The sequence below is a fragment of the Marmota flaviventris genome, chromosome 1 (genome assembly GCF_047511675.1).
Source record: "Marmota flaviventris isolate mMarFla1 chromosome 1, mMarFla1.hap1, whole genome shotgun sequence".
NCBI lineage: Eukaryota > Metazoa > Chordata > Mammalia > Rodentia > Sciuridae > Marmota > Marmota flaviventris.
Window position 1 is genome coordinate 188365539 of NC_092498.1, and position 23146 is coordinate 188388684.

General features: G+C 32.6%; 1 protein-coding gene across 1 annotated transcript in view; it reads left to right on the plus strand.

Annotated features, from left to right (window-relative positions):
• Zcwpw2 (zinc finger CW-type and PWWP domain containing 2) overlaps positions 1–15182 on the plus strand; it is a 136225-nt gene extending 121043 nt beyond the window's left edge. Inside the window, exons 6-9 of the mRNA XM_071619606.1 lie at positions 3701–3759; positions 4805–4872; positions 11006–11130; positions 14456–15182. Coding sequence (XP_071475707.1) covers positions 3701–3759; positions 4805–4872; positions 11006–11130; positions 14456–14617 — 414 coding nt within the window. The 3' untranslated portion in view covers positions 14618–15182. The remainder of the gene's footprint in view (positions 1–3700; positions 3760–4804; positions 4873–11005; positions 11131–14455) is intronic.
• Positions 15183–23146: the final 7964 nt, after the last annotated feature.

The window sequence follows — 23146 nt, forward strand, 5'->3', positions numbered from 1 at the left end:
TCTCTCTCTGCTTCATGTTCTGAGCTGCTTTTCTTTACCACTCTTATCTGCCACAATGGTCTCCACAGCAATGGAGCTGGTCATCTGCGGACTGAGACCATAAGAGTCAACTAATTAGCATATTTAAGTACAGATTCCTGGGCCCCATCCTTACTGTTTCTTGTTTGGTAGGCATGAGAATTTTGCACTTCTAACATGTTCTTAGGTGTTTCTGATCACGTCACATTGTGGTCCTTCCTCTGAATAGAACTGGGCTAGATAAATAGGGAAATCATTATACAATCATGGGAAAAGAAGTGGAAAAGATGGGGTGAAGATTACATCTTCTTACAGTGGGTGGAATAGTGTCCCCCAAAAGAGACTTATAGAATCCCAGTATGTGACCTCATTTGGAATAAGAGTCTTTGTGAATCTAATTACTGTGAGGATATTGAGATAAATGATCCAGGATTAGATAGGCTCTAATTTAATGAAGAGTGGCCTTGTAAGAGATAAACTTACATTGTGTAAAACCGTAAGATAATAAATTTCTGTTGCCTTACCAAATTTGTGGTGATTGGTTATAGCAGCCTAAGGAAACTAGTATATTACTCAAAGACCAATCATCCTAAGATGACAAGTTGCCTAGGTTTATGCTATAAAGAAAACAGATAAAATTTGGACCCCTGTCCAGTAATAGATAATGATTGGGACAATTAATTGATAAGTACAATTGAATACTTCCTGACATGTTATTTGATTTTATTTTCCCCTAAATATTTTGAGGTAGTTATGTTTTATCACAATTTAGCAGAGTATCTTAAAATGCAAAATGGTCTTTTAGGTAGTAGATATTTAAGTATTTATACCAGACTTTAGCTAGATTTTGAAAAAGCCAAGTGACTACCAAAAGTGATACAGCCAGTAAGTGCCAGAGTTAGAATTCAAACTGGGATCCTTCCATGTCACAATCTGTGCTCATCTCAATCACATCAGACTTTATCAAAGGCTTGGAGTAGGAGGCAAATTTTGACTAGTTTATTTGGTTAGTATGGGATTTTCTATTAATTCTATAGTTATTTTCATTTTGTCACATTAATATTATTTCCTTTTATAGTAACCCTTTTACTTCACACTTAATTTACAGATAATTTAGGCTGATACTTATAACAGCAAGGTAATAATAGCTCTACATTGTGTTTGGAGATGTAGATCAATGATTTTGCCAATATTTCTATATCCTTTTTTACTATGCATGGAGAGAGAGAGAGAGAGAGAGAGAGAGAGAGAGAGAGAGAGAGAGAGAAACTGAGAACTGGAAGAAACATTACCTTGAGGTAAAAAGGTCACGAAAAGAAGATCATTAGTCTTTAGCATCATAGGATGAATTCCCAGAGTATTTCATACAAACCTCCCTTAAATGATGTTTAATGTATTTTAAGCTGTTTAATAATATTTTGAGAGTTATTAAATTCACACCTCACTTATTATAGTTAAAGCTTTTAAATATACATTATAAATGGTACTTCTAGCTCCCAAACATTAAATAAGTTTTAAAAAATTGCTTCTTTAATTGTGGTTGATTCAGAAACAGCAAAATCAAGATCAGTAAAACAGTGAAGGGACTAGACAAAATGGGCTATGAAACTTCTCACACCTGACAGGTTGAAGTGAATAGACAAGAAATAAAAGAAGCTAACATTTTGAAAAGAGAATTGCTTTGAAGTTCTGGCTTAGAAGTTCAGGATAAATTTCATAATGTCATTAAATGTCTAAATCCAAGAGAATACTGCTGAAAAATGGACAGTAACACACCTTTTTCCCCCTTGTATTGATGTCTATTTTTACCCCAACATGTTATTTTTCTCCCAAAATTTATCCCACAAATTCTTTATATGCACCTGCAGCTTACAAGGCATGACATAGAAACAAAGGCTGTTATCCAGTGGTAAATCTCATATATTGATCATGGAAATATGATATAAAGGTTCATGGAGAGTATGACTTCTATTCCTATCACTCTGTTACAAAGTTTAGTCCGCCCGCCATCTTTTGGAATTTTATTTCCTATGTTATTGAATTTTATTCAGTGAAAGAGGTAAAAACAGAGATTGTTTTAATATTTTTAAGACTTCCTTTGTGACCTAGTAAGTGGTCAAATTTGTAAATGTTTCAGGCTTGAAGAATGTGTATTCTTTAATATTCAATGTCAGAGCCAATATATATTTATTTGATCAAGGATTCTATTTGTGTTGTTGAACTCTTTGTTGATTTTTATATCTTCTATAAAGAGATAAATTCTACAAAAATTTTAAGGAAGATAAACTATAGTTGCATCAAATTCTACTTATAATTCTGATTTTGCTTTGTATATTTAAAGCAAAGATTTTAGGAATATACAGCTCAGGGCAATTATATTTTTGGGGTGAATTATTTCTTTTAGCATTGAGTAGTAAGCCTTTTTATACTCTGTTTTTTTACTTTATCTATCTACTTTTTCTAACTTTATTATTGCTACATTAGATACTTTTGTTAATAATTATAAATTTATTATTTCAGCTCCTTACTTTCAATGTTTCTATGCCATTAAATGTTTTAAATTGTGTATTTATTGCTCTATATTTTATACATCATACATGTCACTCTTTAAAATATATCACATAGTGATTTCTAGCATATTTAAAGTTGTACAACCAATACCACTATCCAATTTTATAATGGTTTTTCATCACTCCAAATGGAGCAATCACTGTCCATTTTCCACCTCTTCTCAGTCCCTAGCAACCACTAATCTATTTTCTGTCTCTATGGATTTCCCTTTTCTGAACATTTTAGATTTTTTTTAGATATACATGACAGTGGAGCCTATTTTGACATATTTTACAAACAAAGAGTATATCTTATTCTAATTAGAATCCTAGTCTTATGGATGTACATGATAGTGAGATTCACTGTATATTCATGTAGGCACATAGGAAAGTTATGGTCTGGCTTTTCACTTTGCATTTAGAGTAATGGTCTTGAGATATACCCAATTGTTAGTAATTCATTACTTTTATGGCTGAATAATGTTCTGTTGTATGGATATACAGTAGTCTCCCTTTAATTATAGGGAATACATTCCAAGACCTCAAACTTCAGATAATACAGGATCCTATGTATAACTATGCTTTTTCCTATACAAGCACACTCATGATAAAGTTTAATTTATAAATTAGGCACGGAAAAAAATAAGAACAATATCTAATTGTAATATAGAAAAGTTATAACAAAATAAGGTAGTAAAATTTATTTAAAATTTAAAAATCCTTATTTCTATAGTTTTCCATTTAACATTTTTAATATTTCTCCATACTCTTAACTGCTCTTCCAAAAATTCTCTTTCTTTCTCTTATAGATTTGGTGATCTCTTCAATATATTTCCATATACTTATTCTCTCTTCAGTGTATCTAAAGAGTTTTTAAAATCATTCCCTGATTAAATCAATGATTCTTCTCTTTTAGAAGTGCTTTTTCGTTATTTTAGAATTCTTCTATAAGTCATAAGTGAATTAGAGACCTGACCTTGTTTGATGTGATAGTATGTATTTTAATTGTTTAGTAATATGGACTGGAGTTTTTCTTCAGCTAAAATACTTGAACCATGTAGATCCCATTATTATAGTGAGTACATCCAGTTCCATATGAACTAACTCAGTTATTTTTTGTTGTTATTTTATAGATTCAAGTTTCCAAAACTAATATTGAAAAGAAAAAGCCCAAATTTAGAAAAAGAAAAAGGTATGCTGGTAGTATGATAAAATGTAAATATGTATATATGGTTTTTTTAATTATTATATGACATTTCCCATAATTCTTGATTCCATTTTATTAGGGAAACATTATGTTTAAAGTTTTCTAAAAGAATTTATAAGATTATTAGTAGTAATCTTAGAAATATGGAGAAATTTTCATAATCATATAAATATGTAGTTTTGTAATTGGAACTTTAAAGATTAATATTATTTTACTAACTAGATTAAAAGGATCCTAGCTTAAAATTGGTAATACAAACCAGAAACAGGGCTTCATAATAAACTAATAAGCCACTAATGACAAATTTTAGTATTTATCATTGAATCAGCCATACTTGTTAAAGAATATAACCAGTGCTGTGTTTGTTAAAAGGAATTCTACTCAAAAATAAAAACTGGCATTAATTGTCTTTCTCCTTTTTACCTTTTCAGAAGATAGCTAATTTTTTAAAATGGACTTTCATTGCCTTATACCAGTAATACTTCACAGTAATCCCATCAAGTAAATAGAAAGTGTATCACAATTATCTTCATTTAAAATATGAACAATTTGAGGCATATAGAAGTGGAGTGACTTTCATAATAACTTATGTTTAGAGAAAAGGGATTTGAACAAAATTCTGCTTTAAATCATCAACATTGTATATTGGAAAAAAGCATGAATTTGCAGTCTTAACAGAATTTAGTTCTATAATGTTCAGCCATTTACCTTTATTGTCAGATAGCTCAGTTTTTTCATATAATGAGAGGAGCAAATACTTAATAGATTTTTAAAGGAGAATTACATGAAGAAAACGGTGTATACTGTTAAGTAGATCACCAGTGTATTGTGCCTAATGACAGCTTAAATCAATATTAGTCCTCTCTTTTTATAATTAAAAAAAAGTTGTTACTATATAACACAACAAAGAAAAAGTACCTTAGTTAAATAAATACTAATAATCTACGGTTATCAATGAATACTCATGAATGGTCATTTACATGTATAGGATTGAACATTTGAAATTAAATCTGTCCAATTCTTTTCCTAGGAAAGCTATTCTAAAATGCTCTTTTGAAAATGTTTGTTCAGATGATGCCTTATCAAAGGAAAGCATGGGTATGTGAAGTCCTGTTCTACTTTTAGTTCTTTTGCATATGTCTAATTCTACAAGATGTAGTTGTTTCCTTTGAAAGAAAAAAGAACTGTTGTATATTTATAGGAGAGAAACATTAATAGGTCATTTTCAGTATTGATTTATATACAGGGGCTTCTCAGTTGTCTCTAGGTTTCTGGTTTTTTTAAATTATTTTTTTTCTGGCTTTGTCCTGTATTTAATTTTTAAAATAAAGCACTAACAATTGTGGGAGGAAATACCAGCAACTGTATTCCAATCCAGACTTCTCCATTCCAAACTTACTATAGTCCAAAGGGAGAGAAGAAATAAATGTCTGGGGCTTCCAACTGAATTAATTGTCATTGGTATTAGAACACAGTAGGGTAAATGTGAAATTCGGGGAGAAAGTATCATTTACTCTCCCTACATTTTTATTAGTCTTGAGAAGCAGGCAAATGCTTATTTACAAGATGGAACTTTGGTAGGCATGTTCAAAGCCCATTAAACCCAGAGGAGTTATAGATGCTATAGGCCCTCTCTCCTTAAAGCTACCCCCATATCCTATGGCCTTGCATTTCAATTGGCTAAATAAGCCACTTATTTCTCATTAAAAGAATATAACACGGGCAGAAGGATTTTTAAAATCCTTTTGTTCCTCTTCTAAATCACACAAAATTCTGTTTTTTCTTTTCCAACTTAACCTGCTGCTGTCTTCACACTAATTGAGATGACTTTTCTTAGCTCTTTCCTCCCTTTGCCTCACATGATCAGTTCATATATTCCTGTAGAAAAGCAAAAGTTTGCTTATCTCTGAGCTGATTTCCCAGTTGGATATCTAGGCACTATGGCTGAGGGCTCCAAAACCAGCATCCTTCTCCCCTCCAGCTCACATACTATAGGATACTACAGAAGTCGTTTCTAGCCAGGAGGCCATTGACTAGAAATAATGGATGAATATTTCCCACTAGTTATCCAGGTAGAGGGAAACCCCTCCAGGAATCTCATATTCTATATGGTTATTTGCTAAATCAACTAACCTAATCCGTGTTTTATTTCTTCATCCCATCATGAACTATAGGGAGCAGGAATATCTAGTGTCCTGTATTCTTTCTAAGAGCTGACTCCCAGAAAAAAAGTGAAATCTTTTTCAAGTTTAAGATTCCTCATTTTTTAAAAAAATTCCTACCCAATTTCTGTGGGTTCCCTCAATTCAACCTGATATCTCTTATTTCTTTGTAGTTTAAGATAGGGTCAGTCCTGCATCAAATGACAGAAGAAAATTGTGCTTTGTTCTTGAATCACTGCCCTACTTCTTTAAACCAATTTCCTTATATAACCAGATGTTAAAGTTTCCCACACCAGATTTGCTCTTCCTGGGTGAGCTTTCTGCTCCACAGACAGTTTCTCTTTCCCTCTCTCCATCCTCCCTCTCTTTCTTCCTCTCTCCTTCTTTATCTTTCTCTCTGCACCTCCCTGAGTTAGGGATTAGGACAAGGGGTAATTAAGTACAGCTACTTTATCTCTCCAGGTATCAGTTTCCTCATCTGTGAAAAAGAGATGCAGCAAGAGCTCTCTTATCCAATGAAGAAAAGATTTGTTTTTTGGAAATTAATAGAAAAAGCTGAGAGATCATTAAATAATTTAAACTATATGCCCATGTCTATATAGATTTATCTAAGAAATACTATTAGTGAAGCATGTCTGCATTTTGGGGACAATTCCTGTCAGGAATAATTATGGTAGCATCTATATAATTTCCTATTACATTTTCATTATTCCCTATAACTCATTTTTTTTCAGTTTTTAGGAATAAGAAAAACCATCTATCATGAAGATATGGTTCTAGCAATAATACTGATGATGACCAGCACCTATAAAAATTACTGTATCTCCTTACTGTTCTAAATATTTCATATACTTTTGTATATTTAATCCATGCAAGATTTATATTAGGTAAAGTGGATATTACATTACCTTCCATTTTGTTGATTGGGAAAGTAAAGCACTTAATAGGTCATATGACTTTTCCAAAGACACCTAGCTTAGTAAAATAAATAAATGAAAGTGTGTAGCTATTTCCTTGGTTGCTTAGATTATGAGGAATTATTGTTGTTGTTGTTATTAGTAGTAGTAGTAGTAGTAGTAGGACCAGGGATTGAACCCAGGGTGCTTAACCACTGGTCAATATCCCCAGCCCTTTTTATATTTTATTTTGAGACAATTTTATATTTTATTGTGCTAATTTGTTTAGGGCCTTGCCAAATTGCTGAGACTGCCTCAGTCTCCTAAGCTGCTGAGATTGTGTATATCACCACACCTGATGATTATGAGAAATTTTAAAACTAAATTCATGGAGGTTTTGGTGCAGCAATTATAGTTGGTCTGAGCATGTTTTTTTCATTATTGCCTTTCATATTTTCCTTATTTGATTTTATTTCTTTTAGCTTTTTATTTATTGTTGTTTGTTATTTCATTTTTTTCTATCGGCAAATTTTCATTTTGAACCAGTAGATCTTTAAAAGTTTGAGTAAATATATTATTAAGAGCCAACTAATAATAAGGCTTTGGGGCCTAAGTTCAGGATTTAGACAGAGTGACAAGGAAAAGGGTTATTATGCTACTCATGATACACTTTACCTACCAACTCTTGGTTTAACATTTTTAACTTCTAAGCCAAAAGTGGTATTGGCCCTCATTCCCCTCATCCCGCTTTCCCAAATTGTACCATACCTCCTATTTCAGTTTGTATAGTGATCTGTTCTTTTTTTTTTTTTTCAGAGAGAGAGGGGTGGGGGGGGGAGAGAGGGGGAGAGAGAGAGAGAGAGAGAGAGAGAGAGAGAGAGAATTTTTTAATATTTATTTTTTAGTTTTCAGTGGACATAATATCTTTATTTTATTTTTATGTGGTGCTGAGAATCGAATCCAACTCAGTCTGTATTTTATTCGTTCGTGTGTGTGTATGTGTGTGTGTATGTGTGTGTGTGTATGAATATTTGTGGCTACTTCAAAACAAAATACTACTCCTCACCTGCTTCCTTTATTAGGTGCTCACATAATTGAAACAATGAAATAGCTCTGCAAATTAATTTTTTTTTTAAATACAAGCTTTGGGGTAACTCAACCCATAGTTTATAAATAAGGAAAGATATTTTCTGTAAACATTTATTAAAGAAATAGAGATTTAAAAAAAAACTCCCTAAGTATACACTTGAAAATTTTTAAAATACTGACTGATTTTTGAGACAGTGATTTATTTCTTATCAGGAATGGATTTATTTTACACACACTGATTTTTAAAAGCCAGATGTCAGCTTTAGAATTAGAGATATCTCCTTTGGTCTCTCTACCCAACCCCCGACTCCTTCTTTCTTTGAGTGATAGAGTAGCTATAATGTTACCACTTTACTCTCAACAACAAATAAAAGCAAATCAGTGAAACTACAGTATAATCAATATTGATAGGAGATGATTGGTCATGCAATCAGCAAAGGCATTTATTTTGTCTCTACCTTTTGGAGGGTATCATTGACCAGTTTTGATAACCTAGTTTGTAGATTACAGCAACTGCTATTTTTTGAGAATTAGTTTTGAACTTTAGCTTACAATGTAAGAATAAGTGTTTAGTAAAGCAAGCCTCCCATTCCTCTGGAAACAGAATTTGACATCAGTCGAGTTAGTGTTATGAACACTGGTTGATTTATGAAATCCTTCATTATTTGTCTACCTTTTGATCAAAAGGCAGTGTATTTTTCCAGATCACTTGAAAACAGAGAGATTACAATGCCATTTGGCGATGACATTAATTATCATAAATTGATGTATTTTAGCCTAATGTAAGAAATATAAAGATGTTTGTTTGCCATTTTTCCTTTACAGCATAGCTCAAAATTCATCTTCTCAACAGTTCTTTAAATTTCAGTGTCAGTTTCCATAGACTCAGAATCTAAAGTAGGAAAACACAGCATTTGTGAGTGGTACTGGGAAATTGGTGTGAAGATAAGATAGCCACAAGTAGTTATCTGTTAAGTAAGAGGTTACTAATAAGAAATCTATCAAAATATGAGGGTTGATTTCATTAAAAGTGCTTCAACAAAAACATATATTTCTCTAGAAAATTCTAATTCAATAGACATAGAATTGTATCCTTTTTCTTTAATATATTCTCCAACTGACTCTTATATACATTTTGAATTTTTAACTCCACTGTTCTAGAATGGAGCATTCTATTATCTGTGTTCTTAGTCTTTAGCAATAGCTGCAGAACACATCTATTTGGATACAACTAACATTTTAATTGCAATTTTTGTTTGTTTTGTTTTTTAAATATGAGAATATATTCCATAGTGTGGAATGGTTTATCATTCTACATTAAGAAAGCTTCCCTAGAGTGAGCTTTCCCTTGAGAAAACCAAAGATTACCTGGGAAGAGAGTATGGTCAGGAATTCTATATCTGTGGAGTTCCTGGTCCCTAGTAGGTACATAGTAAATATTTGTTGATTGAATATAAATATAAAGTGCTTAGGATAAGCAGTAAATATTGACCAAAAAATCTTTTCTTTCTTTCTTTTTTTTTTGGTACTGGGGATTGAACTCAGGGGCACTAAACCATTGAGCCACATTCCCAGCCCTATTTTATATTTTATTTAGAGACAGGGTCTCACTGAGTTGCTTAGCACCTTACTTTTGCTGAGACTGGCTTTGAACTCACGATCCTCCTGACTCAGGCTCCTGAGCTGCTGGGATTACAGGCATGTGCCACTGTGTCTGGCCTCCGAAAAATCACTTTTGTAGACAGAACCTATAGTGCAAAAAGTGTAAACTGAAATTGTTTTTCCAGTACTATAATGACAACTGAGAGCATTTATTTTGTCTTCTGCCTCTCATATTTGCTGTTCATTCTCTTTTTTTGGAAACTTGCAATTTGATAACTTTCCATAATTTTATTTAACACTATTTTTAATAACTGTTTTAGCACTTTTGAAACTTAACTTTATTATGTCCTGCCTGAGTACATTTTCATGTTCCATGAACTTTCAGCTGCTGTACCTGGTGTGATTTTTGGTGACCTGCCAAAATAAGAGGAGGTTATATGTTATATGTCAGCTTTTAATAATCAGAGTGAAGAAGGGGCATGTACTCATGGCCTTTCCCTCTAAATTCTAAATTATATTGTCTATGGAAGAGCTTCTCAGATTCTCCATCTGTCTGTGGTGTAGAGCAGCAGGCCACACATGGCTTACTTTTTTTGGTCTTTGCTTCAATAAGATCCTGTATCAAAAACAAATGATTGTATTGTTTAAGTCAAGAATTCAAATGCATATTGTTGGTCAGAACTTGATTCTATAGAGTTATACTAGGTTTCTTTATCTTTGGTGAGGATATTGTTTTATCTCAGCAAGGTCAATGAAGAATCTAATTGAATTTTGCCTACTTAAATTTTTATGTCACAGTAATGAAAAAAGTGCTTCTTGTAAATGCAGTATTTTATTTATTAAATCATTTAGGAAATTAAGATATGTTGCTATTTGGGTTAAAAACAGACAAATCTATGTTCAGCCTAGCTATCTAAACACAGGGTTCTCCTTTTGAATAATAGTTTAAATAGATTGGCAACCAGTTGCTAACTGTTTTTGTTAATAAAATTTTATTGGAATATAGCCATTCTAATTTCCTTAAGTGCATGTCTACAGTTTGCCCTACAACACAGTTGTGTAGTTGTCATAGAGATCAGTCTAACCAAAAAGTTTGAAGTGTTTGTTCTCTGGCTCTTACAGAAAAATTTTGCTACTTATTCTCTATAATAAAAGTAATTTAGTTTGGTGCCCTGATTTCCTAATTAAGAAAAAAAAAAACACGGGTGAGCATTTTATACTTCAGAGATATTTTGTGGTATATACATAGCAAGAATATTGCCTGTGTTTTTCAAAGAACAATTATAAAAGTTTGCAAATCCATAATAATAATAATAATTTTGGATCAAGCAAAATCATATGTACAAATTACATGAAATATTTAGTTTTTTTAAATCTTGTACCATTTAGAAGATTTCTCTTTTCCTGGTGGCTAAGATTATCAATTATATCAAATTAATTAAGAGGTGCAGCATATTTGATATGTTAATGATATTCCTTTAGTTGTTTCTGAGACAGAAGTTTTACTAAAAGAGCTGGAGCAAATGCTACAGCAAGCCCTAGAGCCCACAGCAATACCTGATGAGTCTGAAGAAGAATGTGGAGAAGAAATTAATGCAAGAGAAAAGGTAGTATTGAAGTTATTATCGGGCCTAAATAGCAACTTCAAGTTTTTTAAATGGCAGAATTGTTTCTGATTGTACATTTCAGTTATACAAAATGCCTATTTCACATCTGAAATTTGAGCTCTTGGTTATCATGAAGTGAATTGTAAAGTAGTTGCCTTTTGAGAAATCAGAATACATCTATCAGTTTTGGGAAAGATATCTGTGTTTAAGTAGAGAAGTTCTTTTAATTTGAGATCTTTGTGATTGTAATGAAGAAATATGGAAGAGGTTCGCTATAGCAGTAGTTCACTCAGAAAGACCTCTCCCCTGCTTCTGATCTTTTCAATTGGAAGGGGCCAGGATAACAGCAGCTCACTAGAAAAGGGTAACAACTTACTGGGAAATCTGCCCTGTCCAGATCATGCACCAGGATGACCTCTATAACAGAAAAACCTCATTAGTAACAGTGGCGGTAGAATCTTTCATTGGAATAAGTTTCACCTTTTATATCTTGGTTTATGCTCCATAACCCCCTACATTTTGGACAGTTATGTTGGGCTTAGGCCACATGTGCTTACTTTATTTAATGCCTGCAACTAAAATGAGGGCTTGTGATATAAGACCCAGGCTATTAATACAAAGTAGCAATGAGAAAAAAAAAGCCATATGGTAGACTTCCACCAGGCATACAGTTGTACCCTAAATAGTAAGAAAGAAAAATGACAGTACAGAGTTTTGTATCTTAAAGTTCATTCATTCTTTCAGATATATGGTGTATCTGCAGTCAAGAGAACATATTGAGCCTCACTCTCTTATATAATGTCTGTTTTCCTTGTCCTGGTTTTATCATTAATGACTTTTGAAATTTAGCAAAGTTGTTTGCCACCTGCCTCAGGATTGTTTTAGGGATTAAATAAGGTAAACTGGGAAAAGTGCTTGACATAACATCAGATACCTCAGGTTAACTATTATAGATGAAAATTGGTAATAGCAGTTTATAAAGAGCATAAATGCTAAAATTTTCTTTTTTTTTAAAGAGAGAATTTTTTAAATATTTATTTCTTAGTTTTTCAGTGGACATAACATATTTGTTTGTATGTGGTGCTGAGGATCAAACCCGGGCTGCACACATGCCAGGCGAGCGCGCTACTGCTTGAGTCACATCCCCAGCCCCTTAAATTTTCTTACATCACTTTTATTTTCCCACATTCTTGCTTTGAGAAACTACCTACCCTGAAATCTTATTGTTTTCAGATGCAGAAAAAGTTGGATTTAGGACCATTTCTAAATGGTTTACATACTTCGGCAGACTATTCAGTTGCATGATTTCATTTAGATTGTCAATATATGTAAGGATGAGTCTTTAGCACCTCCTTTACTGAGTTAGAAATTTACAAAATTTATAGAATTTGTTAATAAGATAAATGTATTAAGAGAAGAAAATTAGTATCAACTACTGAGTTGTAAATCATGGTAAGTTTTCTTAATCAGCACCAGCAATGGCAAATTTTGCCTGAATCTGCATAGGTTATAAATGCCATTTTTCCAATGAAGGGTTCCTTTCATTAAAAAAAATATTGTTTTCTATAGATGGATCTTACCCTTTGTAGAAAAATATCTATAGATTGGTGACATGCATTTTATATGCATATAATTAATATACAAATTATTCTTTTTAAGCCTTGTTTGAATATTTGAATGCCTTGTTTGAATACCATATGGTTTTGTGTAGGTTTTTTTGTGTGTGTGGTTTTTTTTTTGTCCATTCTAGGCAGCTTTTCTTTTCAAAAATACAGCTTGGTTAATTTTTATAGTGATGTCCTGGAGCTTTTACAGTCATAGAAATGGCTTCTATTTTGGCATTATAACTAGTAACTTGATAGAACAGAAAATTACTTCTGATTTTATTTCTTAAGGTAAAATACATAGTTTTAATTCACCACTAGGCAGGAGCTTACTTTTTGTTTTAGATTCTTGTATTATTTTACTCTTTCAAAAGGCATTTAGGAATTATAAAAATTAATTATTTTAACTTGCTGGCAGGCAGGTAAGTGCCTCCTGCTGACTAGTTTAAAGCCACTGTGCACACTGAGCTTCCTAAGTCTGACATTCATGCCAGGTTCAGAATATTTAGGGCCTTATTCACTTTTAAATGAGGAGAATAGCAATGAATCTGAATATCAAAACTGAAACAGTTTCCAATGTAAAATTAAAGAAATGATCGCTTCTAGGATTTCATTTTTTTTAATTTTTGATTATTACAAAGAATTAATATGCCTTCCAAAGGGAATTTCACACTTAAAACAGGATTTTATTTTGATTTTAAGAAGAAAGTAATCTCTCAAGCTAAAAATGCCAAGAAGAGCCACCTGATAATTTTAAAGTCCTGAGCCTGTTGATTCTCTTAGAAGATATTATATGAGCTATTTTCAAAGTTGTAACTTTAATGATATTTTCATCATTCATTTCACCTGTGAGATTTCAATTTGATTACTCTCAAGCATTTACACCAACAGATGAGAGTCACAATGTGGAAAAAAGCATACACACATGGATAATCAAAACACTTTTCTATTTGTCATTGAAATGCTTTATTAGATTATTTTCCTCAGTAGAGTCACCTTCCTAATTATGTTTTTCTTTAGCTAATATTAACACTGGTTGACATACCCTGACTTGGTAAGCAAAGGGAAGAAATTAACTGCAGGTTTTTATATATCTATTAGAATAATTCACAAATTGGATAATCCATATACAAATAAGACCATTTACTACATAATAATTTGGAATAAATGGTACATTTTTAAATATTAAAATACTCTTATGAACTACATGTGCTTTTTTCAACTTTGAATTGAATGAGAAATTAGCCATATCCTTAATGAGCATTGAAGTTATGGACTTCATATGTGTATGTGCATATGCACAAATAAATTGTTTTCACAAGTCAGTCCCCTTCCACACTAAACTAGAGTACACATAGCTTATGAGAAGATAGTGGCAGAAAATTTGTCTAAAACAGTTTTAATCTGTATTCTCTATAATAATTTTTAAAATAAGCTAATACAGAAAACTAAGACAAAATAAAATCATTTTTTCCAAATCATAAAATTAAAAGTAAAAATGGATAATGTTGAGAAATAGAGACAGAACCTAAATAATAATTTACTTCTACAGAAACATATTTACTATACATTATTCTGTATATAAGAATCATTATTTGACCTCCAATAAAGAAAACTTTATACACTGCTGTGACTTGAGGAATTACCACTACTTTATATTTTGTTCAAGTAATCAAGTAAATATGATATAGTTCTGATGATTTATATGGTTGTTTTCACAGTTATCTAAAGGCATCCCTGAAGCTCCTGCAGGCAGCCCATTTCAAAATCAACATGAAGAGGACTATCTTGTAATTGATGGAATGAAATTAAGAGCTGGAGAATGTATTGAGAATATAACTAATAAGTTTAAAGAAATAGATGCCTTGATGTCTGAATTTTAGGGTGTTACGCATATTTTCAGAAGTTAATTGGGAAAACATTGGTATTTTTCTGAAGCCAGAAATTTTAAAATGTTTGGTAAAATAGGTATACATTATATACAAAAGTTGATATTTATGACAACTTTGTACTTTAAATTTTGAAAATATCCATAGTTTTGAGAGCCAAACTAATTGTATTGAAGTTAGAGTTCGAAGTTTTAAATTAAAGAAAAGCCTTATTTTCTTATTTGTAGATATTTTGTTTGCCTTATTTACAAAATGGTTTATGGAACTTACCTCATAAATACACACTTTACAATGCTTATTTAGGTCATTTATTCAAGTATGGCAAAGTACTAAAATGGCTGACCATACTATTACAATTCTTAGAGATAATTCAAATCTAATTAATATATTTATAAAATTTGTATTTGTATTATACTTAAATTATTATAAAATAAAAGGACATAATAAAAATATAGTAGTATAATAAAGTTGGAGACTTCTTAAAAGACAAAAATGTCAGTAGCCTCATTATATTAGAAACAATTATTTCCATCATGGTTTCTCAAACTGCTTATTTAACAGTCTTTAGGAAACTTGGAAGCAACAGAATCCTGGAACTTTCCCTGTTGAATCAGTATCTCTGAAGGTGAGCATGGGAAAATGTACCAAGAGAAATTAAACATGCACTATTAAAAAAAATCCAATAATATAAAAGTTAAAAGTACATCATTGTTAAAAAAAATTACTTCTTTAAGGCCCTATATCCTAATACTGTCACATTCTCATACACTGAGACTTAGGAATATAGCCCATAACAGTATAGTATAAATGAATAATATCTGCCATGTAATATCTTACATATTTTCCAGTTATTATAAACACTTAATTAGATTTTTAATTTTTTAAATTTGTTCTTTTTAGTTATATATGATATTAGAAAATATCCATGGTTTTGAGAGCCAAACAAATGTATTTTGACATATTATACCATGCATGGAGTATAACTTCCCATTCTTGTGGTTGTATATTATGTGAAGTTACACAAGTTGTGTATTCATATACAAACATAGGAAGGTTATATCTGATTTACTCTGCTGTCTTTCCCATACCCCCAATTCCCCCCTGTCCAATCTGCTGAACCTTCAATCCTCCCTCTGCTGCTCTACAGCCTATTTTGAGTCAGCATCTGCATATTAGAGAAAACATTCAGCCTTTGGTTTTAGGGGATTGGCTTATTTCCCTTAGCATGGGAGTCTCCAGTTCTTTTCTGGCAAATATTATAATTTCATTCTTCTTTATGGCTGAAAATATTCCTTTATGTATATATACCACATTTTCTTCATCCTTTCACTTATTGAAGGGCACCTAGTTGGTTCCATAGCTTAGCTATTGTGAATTGAACTGCTGTGAACATTGTTGTGGCCACATTACTATGGTATGCTGATTTTAAATTGTTTGGGTATATGCTGAGGAGTGGGATAACTATGTCAAATGGTGGTTCCACTCCATGTTTTCTGAGGAAACTCCATACTGCTTTCCATATTGGTTGCACAAATTTGCAGTCCCACCAGCAATGTCAGAGTGTGCCTTTTTACCCCACATCCTCATCAACATTTATACTTGTATTCTTGATAATTGCCTTTCTTACTGGAGTAAGATGAAATCTCTGTTTACTTTTAGTTTGCATTTCTCTAATTGCTATTGATTTTGAACATTTTTTCATATATTTGTTGCCTATTCCATTTCTTTTTCTGTGAAGTGGTTATTTGTTTTTTGCTTGTTTGTTTTTGTTTTCGTTTTTTGTATTAAGTTTTTTGAGTTCTTTATATATCTTGGAGATTAATGCTCTATCTGAGGTGCAGGTGGCAAAGATATTCTCCCATTCTGTAGACTCTCTTTTCATGTTCTTGATTGTTTCCTTTGCTGTGAAGAAGCTTTTTAGTTTGATAAAATCCCATTTATTGATTTTTATTTTAATTCTTGTGCTTTCAGAGTCTTGTTGAGGAATTCAGTTCTTAAGCCAACATGATGGAGATTTGGGCCTACTTTTTCTTCTAGTAGGTACAGGGTCTCTTAACTAATGCCTAGGTCCTTAATCTATTTTGAGTTGGATTTTGTACAGGTTGAGAGATAGGGGTCTAACTTTATTTTATTACATATGGATTTCTTGTTTCCCCACCACCATTTGTTGAAGAGACTCTTTTATCCAATGTAGTTTATGGCACCTTTGCCTAGTATGAAATAACTGTAATTGTGTGGGTTCATCTCAGTGTCTTCTATTCTGTACCATTGGCCTTCATGGCTGCTATGGTGCCAATACTATGCCATTTTTTATTACTGTAGCTTTGGTTTAAATTAAGGTCTGATACTGTGGTCCCTCCTAGCTTCACTTTTATGCTGAGAATTGTGTTGGCTATTCTGAGCCTCTTATTTTTCCAAATGAATTTCATGACTGCTTTTTCTATTTCTATGAAGAATGTCATCAGAACCTTAATAGGAATTGCATTGAATCTGTGTAGTGCTTGGTAGTATGGCCATTTTGACAATATTAATTCTGCCTATCCAAGAATATGGGAAATCTGTCCACCTTCTAAGGTCTTCTTTAAATTCTTTATTTGGTATTCTGTAGTTTTCATTGTAGAGGTCATTCACCTCTTTAGATTGATTCCCAAATATTTTAATTTTTTTGAGCTATTGTGAATGCGGTAATTTTCTTTTTCTTTCAGTGGATTTATCACTGATGTATAGGAATGAAGTTTATTTGTGGGTGTTAATTTTATATCCTGCCACTTTGCTTAATTCATTTATGAGTTTAAGAAATTTTCTGGTGGAGTTTTTGGATTTTCTAAATGTAGAATCATGTCATCAGCAAATAGGAATAGTTGTTCTTCTTTTCTTATTTGCATCCCTTTAAATTCTTTCTTTTGTCTAATTGCTCTTTCTAAAATTTCCAGAACTGTGTTGAATAGAAATGGTAAAAGAAGGCATCCCTGTCTTGTTCCAGTTTGTAGAGGGAATGCTTTCCATTTTTCTCCTTTAGAATGATGTTGGCCTTGGATTGTCATAGTTAACTGTTACATATAGATCTATGTTCCTACTATCCTTAGTTTTTCCTAGTGTTTTGAAAATGAAGTTGTGCTATATTTTGTCAAATGCTTTTTCTGCATCTATTAAAATAATCATGTTATTCTTGTCTTTAAGTCTATCTTTTTAATATGTTTTTGTATGTGATTTGTCTATTTTATTTAAAATTTGTGCATGTATGTTCATGAGGGATATGGTATTGGTCTGAAGTTTTTTTCCTTGATGTGTCTTTGTCTGCTTTTGGTATCAGGGTGATATTAGATTCATAGAATGTGTTTTAAAGTGTTCATTTCTTTTCTATATCATGGATTGAAGGTTGGTACAATGCCCCTGAGAATTTGTCTGGTCCTGGGCTTTTCTTGGTTGGTAAGCTTGAGGGCATCTTCAGTTTCATTGTTTGAAATTGATCTGTTTAAGTTTCCTGTGTCCTCCTAATTCAATTTGAGTAGGTTGTATGTCTCTAGAAATTTGCCAGTGTCCAAGATTTTCTATTTTTTTAGAATATGAATTTTCAAAATAGCTTCTGGTTATCATCTGTATTTCAGTAGTGTCCATCGTGATATTTTCTTTTTTCTTTCTGAATTTTAGTAATTGGAGTTTTTTCTCTCTTTGCTAGCTTGGCTAAGGGTATATCAATTTTATTGATTTTTTTCCCCAAAGTACCAACTTTTTGTTTATTTGATTTGGGGAGATTCTTTTGTTTCAATTTCATTAATTTTAATTATTTCCTATCTTCTACTTTTGGTGTTGATTTGTTCTTTTTCTAGAACTTTGAGATGTAATATTAGGTCACTTATTCATTGACTTTCTTTTCTCTTAATGAATGAACTCAATGCAATGAACTTTCCTCTTAGCACTATCTTCATAGTGGCTCAAAGATTTGATATATTATATCACTATTCTCAATTACTGCTAAGTATTTTTTATTTCATCCCTGATTTCTTTTGTTATTCATTCATTGTTCAATTATTTATTATTTAATCTCCAGGTGTTAGAGTAGTTTCTATTTTTTATATATCATTGATTTCTAATTTCATTCCATTATGATCTGATAGAATGCAGGGTTATTATCTCTGTTTTTTTTATATTTGCTAAAAGTTGCTTTATGGCATAAGATATTGTCTATTTTGGAGAAGGATCCATGTACTGCTGAGAAGAAAGTATATTTGGTTAAAGATGAATGAAATATTCTATATATGTCATTAAGTCTAAATTATTGATTGTATTATTTAGTTATATAGCTTCTTTGTTTAGTTTTTGTTTGGAAGATCTGTCCAGTAGTGAGATTGGTGTGTTAAAGTCACCCAGTATTATTGTGTTGCAGTCTACTTGATTCTTGAAATGGAAAAGAATTTGTTTGATATACATAGATGCTCCATTGGTTGGGGCCTAAATATTTGCAGTTGCTATGTCTTGCTGATGTATAATCCCCTTAAGCAGTATGAAATATCCTTCTTTGTCCTTTCTGATTAACTTTGGCATGAGGTTCACTTTATTTGGTATGAAGATGGAAATCCTTGCTTGTTTAAATGGTCCATGTAAGTGATACATTTTTCCTATCCTTTGGCATGTGGATGTTTTTGCCTATGAAGTGGGTCTCTTGGAAATAGCATATTGTTTTTGGTCTTGTTTTTTAATCCAGGCTACCTGTCTGTGCCTTTTGATTGATGAGTTTATGTCCTTTACAATTAATGTTATTATTGAGATATGATTTGTAATCCCAGGCATTTTGATTTATTTCTGGTTTTTAATTTGAATTAGTTTCTCCATTGATTCACTGTTCTTTAGTGTTCTTGCTCCCTCTGCTGGTTTTCACTTTTATTTTTCATTTCTTCTTTTTTTATGTTTTCTAGTGCAGACTTTCTACTTGTGAATTCTTTTAACTTTTGTTCATCATGTAATGTTTTATTTGACCATCAATTCTGAAGCTTATTTTAGTATTCTTGGCTGGCATCCATTTTCTTTCCTTTTTTTCTTTTTTTTTAAAGAGAGAGAGACAGACAGACAAACAGAGAGAGAATTTTAATATTTTTTTTTTAAATTTTCAGCGGACACAACATCTTTGTTTGTGGTGCTAAGGATCGAACCCGGGCTGCATGCATGCCAGGCGAGCGTGCTACCACTTGAGCCACAACCCCAGCCCTCCTTTTTTTATTTATATTTGTTTTGCTTTTTTATTATTTATTTACTCTAATTACACTATGGATAATATTTTATAATATTCTTTATTGACAACTGTAAACTTGTATGACAATAAAATAATTGCTTGGGTAAATATCCAAAGGGAAAAATTACATAATTTTTAAGGAATCCTAAAAAACAGTTTTAGTGGATGTCATTTTGGATCTTGTCTATGCATTTCAAAGTGTGTATGTATGAACAGCTAACTCTAATTCCTGCTGTGGGTTTCTCTATTTCTGGGGGTAGTGAATTGGAGAAAGCACATCCTAAGCATGTAAAAACTGAAACCAACACTTGAGCAGATCAGGAAGGATAAGGAACTTACAATGTTCCTGGAAACTGCAGGGACTAATTGAAGAGTTTTAGACAGTAGAAACCCTTTGGGAATGATTACATCAGCAACAGTATGGATAGGAGTGGACAGATGAGCATTGAGTAGACTACTTCTGAAATTTTCTTGAGAACCTGAATTATGGTGGTTCTGCTGTGGATAGATTCACAGCACAGACCCATCTATGTGAGAAGTGGATAGATTCAAGCTAAATTAACACCAGTGGGCTATTAGGATTTGGAGATTTAATATAGGGATGAGACAGAGGGCAGGAATCAGGACAACTTTAGGATTCTGATATTCATAAAGCTATTTACCGAGGTAGGAATACATGCAGATTAGAAACATGGAACAAATAGCAAATTTGAGCTAACTGTGTGAGTTCAGAAGAGATTATAAGACATCATTCTTTTACAAAGCTTGCATTTCCATACTACTCTGAGACCCACAGTGACTAAGAATAGTTTCACAACATTCCATATTTAAATTCTAAGTGGTAAAAAAAAAAAAAAAAACAGGAAAGGCCAAGGCCTATGCTTTTTATTATAGCTGAACTTATTATACAGCATTTCTGAAAATCCGTCCTTTTTTTCTTGGCAGTATGACTTTATAATCATATCTTACAAGCTGTCTCAAGAAGTTATTGATGGCATTTTTTGTTACTACTTAGATTCAACTATAAAAATTACTACAATTATATTTAAAAGATTTTGTCTATAATTCAAGTGTTTGATTTAAAGCCACAGCTAGTAGACCAGTTAGCTAAAATGCAGATTAAAAAAAAAATCCTCCTGGTGGAACAGCCAGTGTTCATCAACATCAGCTTTCTTAGGCAAGAGACTGAAATTTGCACACTTAATTTATCTCTGCCATGATTTGAGTTGTAGAAGTCTGAGATTTCCAATGAAGTCTTTGTGCTCTTTTCCAGTTCAAAATGATTCTGAGAAAAAAAAAAAACACATTTGGATTGATTTTCTCTGTAAAGGAAACTGCAGTCTATTTCCATTGCTGTGGAACCTCTATCCATGTGAAATTACAAGCTTTCAAATTTCAAAGTAGAATATGCCCAGGAAAAAGAATAAGGGATCTGTAGACTAACATCTCTATCTTCAGGGCTGATAATCATGCCTGGCTGGCAGCTCCCTATTTGTAAATGTCCCTTGGTCAGAGGCAAGCTATATAACATAGGCAGGGCATACAGGTAGTACTGTTGATTCAGAATGCCTACTTTCAGATGTTGGTTCTGTCACCTACTGGCTGGCTGACCCAAGGCAAGTTACTTAACTTCTCCAAGTCTAGGCTTTCTTTCATCTATAAAGTGGAGAAGTCCATGAAAGTAATCAACATACATAAAATGTATATAAGGTCCTATCACATGGAAAATTATTCCAGTTATGACTCTGATAATTGTTGGCTCCAGAGCATTTATCTACTAACCACCCCTGCCATGACTCTCCTATACCTAATGGACTAAAATGTTTATTTCAGCAGGTTAACACCTGCTTCTGGGGGACTGGGGCTGAGTACTGTGTGTGATTAGCTGACTCTAGAGTTGGGCAATTTCCTATTTTATAACTAGATCTTCTGCTTGGCCCAAAGGAAACTATCGTAAGGAAATTACATCTGCCCACCAAGGGAGGTTAAATTCTAAGTACACTAGTTATACCAAGTTCAATAATGTAAGGTAGAAGGCAATATGCCAGGACATATGCACAAGTATTTTGGTTGGAATGAGAGCTCCTGTTTGCTTAGGTTAAGGAATGGCTGATCGATCCTCTTTGGAATGAGTTGGATCAAGTTCTTCTGATCTTGAGGCTATGAGTTAACTTATGAGAAGTCTGGATCTATTGAAGGACTGAGTCCCCAGTTAGATTTGCAAACTTTGAGGGTTGATCACCAAAGCCAGCTCTATTAAACCCATATTCCAAAAAGTCTTGGCCCATTTGCCCCATGCTGGGAACTGAATTTATGCAGGAATTTCAAGTGGTAAGAGGCTTACTTAGCTCTATCTTTATTAAAGACAGGGTATGTACTTTTGATGGTTTAGCTTTTTATTATCAGCAACAACAGTGGCATAAGTAGGAAAGTGCACCCATGTACTTTTAAGTCTGTATTGTCTGCAGCCTTGAATGTGCTGATTCTATAGTGGAGGGTATTGGGTCATAGGCAGTTAAATCTATCCACTAATAGACCTAGGCACAATTGCAAATATTGTAATTGGTCTAAAAATCTATTGAAAATATTTGGTAGTCAGCCATTTCTGTAGGAAGCTTTCATTCATGAGCCTGCAATTATTGTGAAGTGCTTTTGATGGAACCAGAGCATTCCATCATCTAATGCTTCTTCCAAATGGCTAGTAATCCATGACCCCACCATTTTTGAGACTAGCAAATGGTAGAGTCCTGCTTCAGATACTTATAGACTATTAGGATTTATATCCATGGTCCTTCCAAGAGACTGGAATTCTCTCATTTCTCCAAGAGTGAAATTTTGAAAATGCTAGACATATCTAAATCTTGCTCTATTATTTATATAGGGCCCCAAAGGAAATCCAGACATAGTGCAGTTTTAAAATGCTAAATACTTCTTTAGGACTAAGCCAACTCTAGTTATCTCTCATATTTGTAGAAAAATTGTTTGGGAAATATAAATTAGGACTCAAGTTCCCAATGGGACATTCGGTACCTGAAGATCTAAATATTGGAACTTTTATACTACCACAAGCAATATACAGATTTCAATGTACACAGAATTAGAAAAAACAATCCATACCTTCATCTGGAAGAATAAGAGACTCAGAAAAGCCAAAGAATTACTACGCAAGAAAAGCAATGCTTTCCTTGTCACAATACCTAATCTGAAAGAATGCTTCAGAGCTGTAGTAACAAAAACAACATGGCATTGACATCAAAATAGGCTTGAAGACCATTGGAACGGAATAGAAGGCA